Source organism: Trachurus japonicus, chromosome 17 (genome assembly GCF_045865225.1).
Source record: "Trachurus japonicus isolate A0001 chromosome 17, Traja_1.0".
NCBI classification, from domain to species: domain Eukaryota; kingdom Metazoa; phylum Chordata; class Actinopteri; order Carangiformes; family Carangidae; genus Trachurus; species Trachurus japonicus.
The window spans coordinates 27,032,913-27,042,744 of record NC_140923.1 but is presented as its reverse complement, the minus strand read 5'-3'; the positions used below and the strand labels follow the sequence as shown (position 1 = coordinate 27,042,744).

The 9,832-nt window shown below is 42.1% G+C and overlaps 2 protein-coding genes across 3 annotated transcripts; both read right to left on the bottom strand.

Annotated features, from left to right (window-relative positions):
• Window positions 1-283: 283 nt before the first annotated feature.
• Window positions 284-2,691, bottom strand: czib (CXXC motif containing zinc binding protein). Of its 2 annotated transcripts, XR_015038057.1 has the most exons (9): window positions 2,581-2,691; window positions 2,413-2,496; window positions 2,129-2,185; window positions 1,942-2,023; window positions 1,823-1,854; window positions 1,418-1,495; window positions 866-931; window positions 372-605; window positions 284-333 (listed from the first exon to the last, which is right to left on the bottom strand). XR_015038057.1 is itself a non-coding variant. In XM_085804775.1 (8 exons), exons 1-8 carry the CDS (start codon window positions 2,584-2,586, stop codon window positions 528-530), a joined length of 483 nt encoding a protein of 160 aa, XP_085660901.1. In that variant the 5' UTR covers window positions 2,587-2,691; the 3' UTR covers window positions 284-527. The 2 variants fall into 2 exon arrangements, 1 of the variants encoding a protein (XP_085660901.1); XM_085804775.1 differs by having other exon boundaries at window positions 284-605.
• A 1,445-nt stretch (window positions 2,692-4,136) lies between these two features.
• On the bottom strand, window positions 4,137-9,718 carry uck2b (uridine-cytidine kinase 2b). Its single transcript, XM_085804606.1, has 7 exons — window positions 9,545-9,718; window positions 7,348-7,507; window positions 6,626-6,722; window positions 6,285-6,427; window positions 5,186-5,283; window positions 4,969-5,017; window positions 4,137-4,580 (listed from the first exon to the last, which is right to left on the bottom strand). The coding sequence occupies exons 1-7, from the start codon at window positions 9,647-9,649 to the stop codon at window positions 4,444-4,446; spliced, it is 789 nt and encodes a 262-aa protein (XP_085660732.1). The 5' UTR covers window positions 9,650-9,718; the 3' UTR covers window positions 4,137-4,443.
• Window positions 9,719-9,832: the final 114 nt, after the last annotated feature.

The window sequence follows — 9,832 nt, the reverse complement described above, 5'->3', positions numbered from 1 at the left end:
AGTCAGCTACTCTCCAAGGTGTGATGTTGTATTGTTTCATGGTAATTACTGGATATACAATAAATATAAACTTGTGGACCTAATACATCATAAATCGTTTTTGAAGTCAAAGCAGAGTATATTTCATATAAATAAACACTGTCTGCCATTTTTCACAACTGGAAAACAACTTGCTATTGAATTCCCCACAAGTGCGCTGATAGCCCCCTAAATGTGTTCAAGTGCCAAGGTGGTTCATACATCTTCCAATTGCCATTGATGGACTGAGAGAAAAAAACAACTCAAAATTTTCACCCTCCAATTTTATTGACACAGTGAAAATAAAAACCTTCTCTGTTGAACATGATGATCACTCCATGTGTATGGACAACCTGAGCTTTTAATCCACATCTTTTCATGTTCGTCATCAACGAAACCACGCCACCTCAGCATCAGGAGCATCCTTGTTGCCAGGAAACAGGCCTGCATATATTTGGCCATAGTGTTCATTCACCCCCACCCCCTGCAGGGCTCATCACACAATGACTTCAGCACTTGATGATCTGGTGTGTGACCTCATATATCCCCACTGACTCGCTGACTTTCTCATCGTAGTCCGTCCAGTCCTGAAATGTTCAAACCATGGATTTGTTACTGAAGTTCCTTTCAGAGCACATAGGAGATCACTGACTGACGCAAAAGCACAGATGAGAGAAATGAGCTTTCACAAAATAACGTCACTGGGTAACAATATCCAAACAATACAGTATGCAAAAAGGTTGCAATCCTGTTTCAAGTCAAACATTCCCTAAAAATGTACACTCACGCCAAGAACAAAAACTAAAATGTTTCACTCTGAAGGACAAGTTGTTTCCACTGTACTTACTTTTTCTAGTAGGTTGATTTCAGGAAACGGTGTCCCTGACTCTGCTCCTTCTGCAGCAAATCCAGCCTATTGGAAGAAATTAGGAAGAGGCACATAGCATCATCACACTATCCACATGTAGCTGGAGCCAGGAAAATACTCCCTAGCTTTAGGCAGGACAGCTAAAGCCTTAATCTGTCCACCATATGTATACAAGTCTGACATCCGGTTTGTATGAGATGGGTTCAACTACAGGTCAACTGATTTCAATGCACGTCTGTAGCATTTGTTACCTACATTTACCTTAGTTTTTGTGTAACTTTGTGACATTAGTCATTGATTTTATTTATTTTTGCAAAAAGTTTGCTTGACTTCAAGTCAATGTTTTTCAACCTCATGAAGTATTTGGACTTAAGCAGGCTAATATGGGACTGAAACACTTAAATGTTATTAGTTTTACCCATGTTCAGTAGGCCAAAATGTCAACTATGGACAAGGGAGGTTAAAAAAAACATACACATTGTGCATTTAATGCCACACACACACACAAAACTCTAGATCAAAAATTCTCACTTGTGGTTCGAAGTCAACAGGCTCCAAACCTCGACATTCAAACTGCACCATTGTTTTGAAGGTTTCGCTGTCATCAGCCTTCAACCCAGCAAACAAACAACATTAGAGAGACAGACATTACATTGTCAGTAAAAATACATTTTCCTTAAAAATGTGATTTTGCTTAAGGCATTAACATCATGAATACGAATGATTAAACCTATTATCTAAAAAGATGATTCACTTGAAAAGAACAGAGTTTACACATTTACACCCAGCATCATCTGCCATGCTTTCAACTCGCTACTACAATACACAGTTTGTTTGGAGCAGCTGAGTCATGTATATTGTCACGTCAGGCTGAATGAAACAAGTGGGTTGTAAAGTGTGTGTGCTTCAAAGTACAGGAACAGGATGTTTGCTTACATTATAGGCCTTGATTGTGTCTCCCAGGATATCTGTAAGGAAACACCTGACCATTACACTCCACCAGGGTTAAAAGGATGGTGTGAATAATGTAAGTTTAATGGCATGTCAGCTCATACCAATGGAATTTTCTCTGGCACAAAGTTTACACTTTTGAACCATGCTGGCACTGCCCCTCCCTCCTTTCAGTGGCACACTCTCCTGTGGTCATATGTAGGGAAAAGAGAAAACACTGGTTGGATACTGCAAGGGTGTGATTTATACAGAGGCTGTGCAGACACAAAGATTGTTTGTCATTGTTCTTACCACTAAGGTCACGTACTGCCATTTATCTGGGATCTCGCCACAGTTCCCACATTTCAACTAAATTAAGGGGAAAAGATAACAAAACATGCTAACATGAGTGAGACAGAAAAACAAAGAGATGCTGCCTGCTACACATCTAAAACAGAAACATACTTTTCATGTCTCATTGAAGAGGCAGTAAAGTCATGATTAAAGTATCAACATTACTGAGAAATAGACTAAATGAGCAGGTATATAAAGTGTGTGGGGCAGTGAATTAGCATGCTAGCTAAAAAGCATCCCACCTTCAAAAACCAGCGGAAGTCGTCTCCCAGCGGTCTCACGTTGGTGACGTTTTCCAGAGTGGCTTTAAACTGCAGTCCATATTTCTGTCAGTATAAAGACAAGTTAACATTGACCCAAAGCACTAGCTACACTGAACAACAGTCTGCACATGTAGCAGCGATACATACCACCATCTTGAAGCCTTCCCACTGACAACTCAGGCTGCTGCGTTCACGTACTCCTCGTATATTCTGCTTCTGGGAGTCCTGGAGGGCGCGCTCTGCTTTTTCTGGGATTGTGTTAGCTATAAGGCGAAGAAGTGAGTGTGCATGTAAAGTGTTGGTGTTTTTCTATGTTATTTGAAAGACTATCTTGGAGTTTTATTTTTTTTTTCCCCAATAATGATTGTCAATATTCAAGTTAACCACAGGTACATAAATGCCTCATATGCATCAGCTCAGCAGAGCTACGGCGGTCAGTTGTGCCACCTAGTGGACACACTGGGAGGAGACTGACCTACTAAAAACAAACTGCATATAAATAGTGAGACGCAGCCACGTCAGTGTCTTTGTTGTAGTCCAGCACTCACATCCATGCTAACCTCTTATGTACGCCATTCACAGACAGACTACTCGTGAATAATCAAACGCTTGTGACAGATACTATAGGTCGTATCAGTTTATTGATCATTTTTGCAACTTACTTAATATAAATCATCCAAAAAAACAACCTTCCAAGCCAATTCAACAGCCATACGTACAAATCTCATGGTACAAATCATTCATTCAATTGCACTATACACAACAAATACAGATACAAAATTGATTCAACAGCTTTTATTGTAACCTTGTTAGAATGGAAACTGTTTTTAGTGCGGATCCTTGCTGTACATGCTAACCTGAGGCAACTTCACAGAGGCATTGCGGTGGGTAATGGTGGTTAATGGCCACACACCTGGATTAACTGATATTGCTGTGGCATTGAAACCCTAATCACACATTTTCCTGGCGTTTCAGAGCAAAAAACCGGTATAATCAACCTGAGAGGACACGTCATAGCTTTGATTTTATTTCAACAGGGCTGATTCTGTCATCTGAGAGCTGGCAAAACCTTAAATCAGGAAAATTATACCCACATTTGAATACCTTTTCATGTATCAAAAACGGTTTCATTCAAAAACCCAGCAGATGTGTTAATAGGTTTGGACAGGGACCACCAATATGCATGGATGGACAATTCATTGGAGGGCAAACATGCCAAAATATGTAACAATACCAACAACACTGGACTCAGTTAATACATTAGAGACAATTGAACCTTACACCTTTGGCTTCACTTGTCTGGTAGTCATGTTATTCTGCAAGCAGTGACCGGTGGTGGTGGTTGTGGTGGTGCATTTCTGCTGCTGCAGACATTAACAACTGATGTGGTGGATACTGAACTGTAGTAAACAGAATTGTAGTGTAACACATTACACTAAACAAAACAATGAGACATCTTAACAGAAAAACAGGGTAGAAAACATTTCCAAGATTGTCAGCACAAATACAGTGCAATCCTGGTTTGTTTAACTCATCTTCTAATCCACATCCTTCTAGTTTGGAAACCACCCCAAACATTTATCAGACTCCGATTAGGTATTCAAGTTTTATCTGACGTTTAAAAAAAAAAAAAAAAAAAAGGTGCCCTCCTCTTTTATTTGTCGTCAGTGTGAATTTACATGGAGCAGCGAGGAAAACATTAAAAAAAAAAAAAAGCAATGTGGGAGGAAATAACATGGGGTCCATTTTAACCCATGGTCTCGTCACAAGAACAACAACTTCTCTTCTACTCTCCTGACAAAAATCTGGATTTCAAGTTCAACAATGAAAGTACCTAATAACAAGAGTAGTTGTTATAATAATAATAATAATAATAGTAATAATAAAAGGCATTTCAATTCTTTTTTGCATCTCTTTTTTCCCTCTCTTAAATACAGTGATTCCAACAGGCATTATTTACAGCGTAACCACCACACCCTTCTCTGGCCTGTGAAGAGAGGGGTGATGAGGTCAGTGAGGCCGGCTGCTCGACTCTGAGGTCCGCCTCTGACGGTGAGTGCTGTGCCCGTTCATGCAGCCGTTGTGATGCTTGTTAAGACCACCGTTCAGAATGTCTTGGATGTGCTGTACTATCAAGTTGATGGCCACTGTGGGAGGAGGACAAGAGTGCGTTATCACAACTGCTGCTGCAGAACCAAATACATAATGATGTAAATAGCACCTTTCAAAAACCCAAAGTCGCTTTACAGTGAACAAAACAAACAAAAAGGGGGAGAAAACTAAATAACTAATGTGGAAAGGCCATGGAGAAAAGATATAGAGCGACATATGTAAGCTCTATATCAAAACCCAGTGCCTATATTACCCACAATGCCATTAGACAACCAACGGCTTGGGCAGGGGATTTGGGTCCATTATACCAGTATCATGAGCATGCAATAGAGGTCCACTAGGTTACAAGGCCTTGAGAGAAGCTTTTGTTTATCATTACAACACTGATGCAAAGTTAGCTCCGTCCAATCACGAAGGTCTTACCGAGGTTATCTGCTCCTCTTGGAATAATAACATCTGCATACTTCTTTGTCTGGGGAAATAAAGTAAGAGGTCAAATAATGCTCATGAAGAAGAACACGTTTCTTGATTACAGAAAAAGATCATTCAGAATTCAGTCACACACTTTTCTGATACATGTACACATTAAGAGTTTGTGGTGTTATTAGTCCCATATGTGCTGCAAGTTAGCGTCACTTACTGGTAAACAGAACTCCTCGAAGGCCGGCTTCACAAATGTAATATACTGAGCCAGAACTTGCTCCAGCTCTCTGCCACGCTCACTGATGTCTCTTAAAACTGAAAGGAGGAAGCACAGTAAAGAGTTGGAAATATAAATAAACAGCTATAAAAAGACAGAAATTCTTGTATATAAAAAGGCCACACATATTCAATGCCTATATTTTTGGTGGCTTTGGAGATCCTATCTATACCACTGCATAGACTTTTCAGATGCAGATCTACTTTTATCAACAGTACCTGGATCATTGTGATTAACCTGACAAATTAGTTCACATTGACTCAGGGTGCACTCACACTAGGGCCAGTTGTTCCGTACCACGCTGAAGCATGAATGCCCCCCCCTCCCCTGTCTCACACTCACATTACCATGAGCCCAAGTGTGCTCAAGCACGGTTGCCACTGACACATACGTCATAAAGTTGATATAAAGGGTATGCACATGACCTCACGGTACTCGGAAGTCGTTGTGGAACGCTCATTGAGTGGCAAAACGACGAGTGGCAGTGCCGCCGCAATTTAAAATCGACAAAACAAAGTGATTTTCTCCAAGGCCCATACAAGTCTGACATGTCTAACTTTGTCAGCATGTACAGCAGCATGACCTAACAGAACTGCAAAAAATCTTGAAGATACGTCTTACAGGCAATGATTCATACATACATTCACTCGAGAGGTAATTTTTTTCGATCGATCAGCTGTGTTTACCGGTTCAGCTGTCATAGTTATGATGGTTAGCCAGATTAATTAGTTTCTAACATCGTATAGTTTGACTGAGTTTTTCAGTATAGCAGCTCAGTTTAAGTGTCGGAACGAAAGTAACAGCTGCAAATCTAATGGCTGGTTGAATTAATTTTGAAATTAAATGAAGTGTACCGTGCTCAATCACACCTCTTCCAACCGTACCGGGCCAGGGAATTGTACCGTGCTCGAGTAGTGCACTCACACTAGCCAAATAATCCAGACTTTATGGGGGAAACGTGCTTGGGCACAGTACGATTGCCTAGTGTGAGTGCGCCCTAAGATGTGCACTACAGTTGTTGCAAACTCTGGCTACACACCTCGGCGAGACAGCCGTGTGTCTGGATCTGTGTCAACAAACAGCTTCATCTGGAACAGATCTCTGATTTCCTGCGAGTAGAACATGAGGATACCCTCGAACAGGACCACATCAGCTGGATACACCGTTACAAACTCCTCTTTCCTGGAATGATACACAAATAAAGGTTTCTCCTTTCTGTCAGTGATTATAAAAGACATGGTATCATGCAAATTGCTCATTACAGTCACGGAACCTGTTTATCGTGACATGTAATTGCAAGTTATGCATCTATTCTGCAAATAACACAATGATGGGTAAGGACAAACAAATCATGAGCAGAAAACAAAGACTGGTGCTCACCTGGAATGAGTGACAAAGTCATAAACTGGTATCTGAACAGTCTTCCCCTGCAGGATCTGCCTCAGTGTTTGCATGATGAGCTCATTGTCAAAGGCATCTGAGGAAAGAGGAAAAGTTGTGATGTTAATGTGGATGTCGTATAACTTAACCCATGCAGCCATGGACACGTGTGATCCCCCCCCATGTTGGACCCTTGGTAACCCAGGAATCCCTTCTGAGTAGCACGTGTTGGCTTCACTCTCTGAGCCACAGAGCAGCTGCTTTCAAGAGAGGCCTGCTGACTGTGGGGTTTTAGAAACCAGCCAGGAGAGGATGCAGGAGTGACAGGGGGCAGAGGCACAGACTCCAAAAATGGAGTTTGAGCCTCTGCCAAGAATCTTTTGGGGAAATTATGCATACGGCAGTAAAACATGCTGCAGAGAACAAACACCTTTTTCATACATTGTAAGAGATAATTTGTGGCGTTAATAACTGAGTCTACTTTAGTGATACACATACTAGGAAATTAAAGCTCAGTTGCCACTAACCTGTAAATTCAGATGCAACTTGCCAAGATGTTTAGAACAGTCACTCCTTTAGTTTGCAAAGCTACGTATGTTGAGAATTTCAAAACCTTTAGCTTAAGTAGCGCATGAATGCTATGCAATTAGGTCACCGCAATCTGTGGTATGTGTTTCAGATGCCTGCACCAACTGGGCCACCTCCTCGCCATGTCCTCATACCTGGATGATCAAAGTTGAACTGGCCCTTCCCTGCCTTGGCTTTCTGCTCCGGAGTCAGCACCTTGTAGAAGCTGTCCTGGCTGAGGATCGCCACCTGCCTCTGGTGGTGGTCGATCTTGTTCTGGCCCAGCAGCTCCATTATTTTCTCACATACTGACGACTGCAGGAACAGGAAAAGAAAAAGAAAGTAGGTCACTTAATAGGAGAAAGTGGGTGATGGAGTATTGAGTAAACACATTGTGGCTCAGAGATGTACAAGGTTCAATTCAGTCCAAATAAAAACAAAACCAGCAGTTTTATATCAAATCCTGAGTCGCACTTTACCTGGATATCTAGGTGGGTGGATATTAATCTCCTGCCCCGTACTAGGTCAATGACCCACCGTATTTGTCCGCACTGACCTCGTCAACTAAATGAATCTCAAACCCAGTGCTGACAGGGCATTCCTCGGCTGTGCCGCTTTTGTGTTCATGAAATTATGCTTCAATGGATTTGGACGCCCCCAGTCGGCAGCAAGGTGGATGTGTCCACACACTCACACAAATGCAGCATTGAGCCATGAGGCCCTCACTTTAAAAAAAACAGACTACAACAAGATTTGGTGGTGTAATCTACAGAGTCTGCCAACAAGCATGACCGTCAATAAGATGACAGTCTAATTAGTCTGGGTAAAGAAATGAATCCATAAATATTCTAGCATTTTGGTGTCATTTAAAAAGATATTTACCTTAACATTTTGACAAATCATGCTGCCTATTATTCTTCTAAAAACAGCTGCTTCGGGGGTTTGACAGTCATACCAATGATTTTTAATTGGGTATTTGATGCTCTGGCCATGTGATGGGCATTATCTGTTCATCTATTTATTTACCAGTAATTGATATGGGCTTGAACTTGACAGCAAAGCCTCTTAGGCTGCTGTATCCATTAATGATTAAACAAAGAAATGTGTTTTGAGTTTAACAAGAAAAGCTGTCCCTCCTCTGATCCTGCTTCAGCACGAGGGCTGATGCAGATACAAAACAAACAAAATCTGTATCGCTGTCATGCTGAGCTGAAGGGGGGGGGGTCTGTCAGTAAAGACGACTAAAATTACATCATCCAATTCACCAGGAAAAAAAGGATGGATGAACTCCCAACAAGGGAAATAGCTACCAACTTCTTTATCTGACATTAAAACACTCCGATATTGTTGGTGGTTCTCAAAAGCAAGATTTTCAGACCAAATTCAGGCGCCGATCGAAAGTCGCAAACAAATTCACAACAAAGAAATCTAGTTAGGTCTTCAGAAAACATCCACGTCTTTCCTCGTGGATCAGAGCCAGCGCGCTGCCGCCGTCAGTGAGTCACTGCCCCCGCAGCTGCTGCGTATGTTACAGTAAAAGGCGACACAAGGAAGCTATTAATACGTGGATAAAACTCACTGTGATCGGGACGTGTTTACATAATCTAGACTGACGCTACACTAAAACTCATTTATTTTGCTTTGTAATAATCACTTACAACCGAATAAAGGGGTGTGGGCGCGATTGATCCAGGAAATGTTCCGAGCTGCTGCTGATGTTTTTCTTTTTTCTTTTTTCCCGCGGGCGCCTCTGTCCGTTATCATTGAATGTAGGTTACCCATATTTACTGTGGCCGGTTACCACCGGTCATTCAGGATAACATACGTTTTAGCCCCTACATCGACTATTAATCACTGCAACTAGACATGGTGTTACCATGTTTATATTGAGCTATCCCAGAAAGGAAACTAATTTGATATTTGTAATGTTTACATACACAGCCTCGCTTCCGTCGAGGCGACCCAGAGCCGACTATTGTCTCCCGCATCCGGCTATGCTAAGCTAGCATGTGAAGGAATTTAGCTCGGCGGCTAGAAGAAACAGTGGTCAGACAGCGACATGTCAGGCTAGCGACTGCCAGTCTGTATGGAGCAGAAAATGTGGCAGAACCGACAGAGTTCAGTACAACGAGCCGTGTAGGAGCATGTAGAGCCAGTCGATCCGTGGTTAGCCGAGGCGCCGGTGCTCACACACATAGATTCATCATACATGTCAATCAAAGCTTCAGCGCTGCCTGCGTCGCCAGAGCCACGCGGTCCATTCACCGGCAGCTGGCTCCGGTGTGTTTTTACTTAAAAATCTACACATGACAATTTACGAAAACGGTCATATTAGCAGAGTATGGCGCTAACCTTCCCGCTGGCGGTGCCCCCAGACACCCCGATGAGAAACGGTTGTCGAATAACGTTGGTTTTCTCATTCTGGTCCTTTGGATTTGTCTCACTGTCCCCGGCCATGCTTGCAGTGAGCCGACAGAGCTGCTGAGCTGGAATATCATTGTGTCGGAGCTCCGCCCACAAACTAACGGCCACGCCACAAAACCTCCGTATTTTAACCACAAACATTTAATTGTTCTCGTTTTTTACATGCATGTTAGACGCCATACACCCGGGGTTTGTATTCAATCAAAATCGTAATTT

Bases quoted from the DNA above. Each gene is read 5' to 3' on its own strand.
- czib (XM_085804775.1), bottom strand. The intron at 1,855-1,941 runs GTATGAGCTGAC...GTTTCCTTACAG, and splicing joins TGCCAGAGAAAATTCCATTG to ATATCCTGGGAGACACAATC. The intron at 932-1,417 runs GTGAGAATTTTT...TTCTTCCAATAG, and splicing joins CTGTTGACTTCGAACCACAA to GCTGGATTTGCTGCAGAAGG.
- uck2b (XM_085804606.1), bottom strand. From the start codon at position 9,649: ATGGCCGGGGACAGTGAGACAAATCCAAAGGACCAGAATGAGAAAACC. The intron at 6,723-7,347 runs GTATGAGGACAT...CTCTTTCCTCAG, and splicing joins GTTCAACTTTGATCATCCAG to ATGCCTTTGACAATGAGCTC. The intron at 5,018-5,185 runs GTAAGTGACGCT...TTATTTCCCCAG, and splicing joins TCGAGGAGTTCTGTTTACCA to ACAAAGAAGTATGCAGATGT.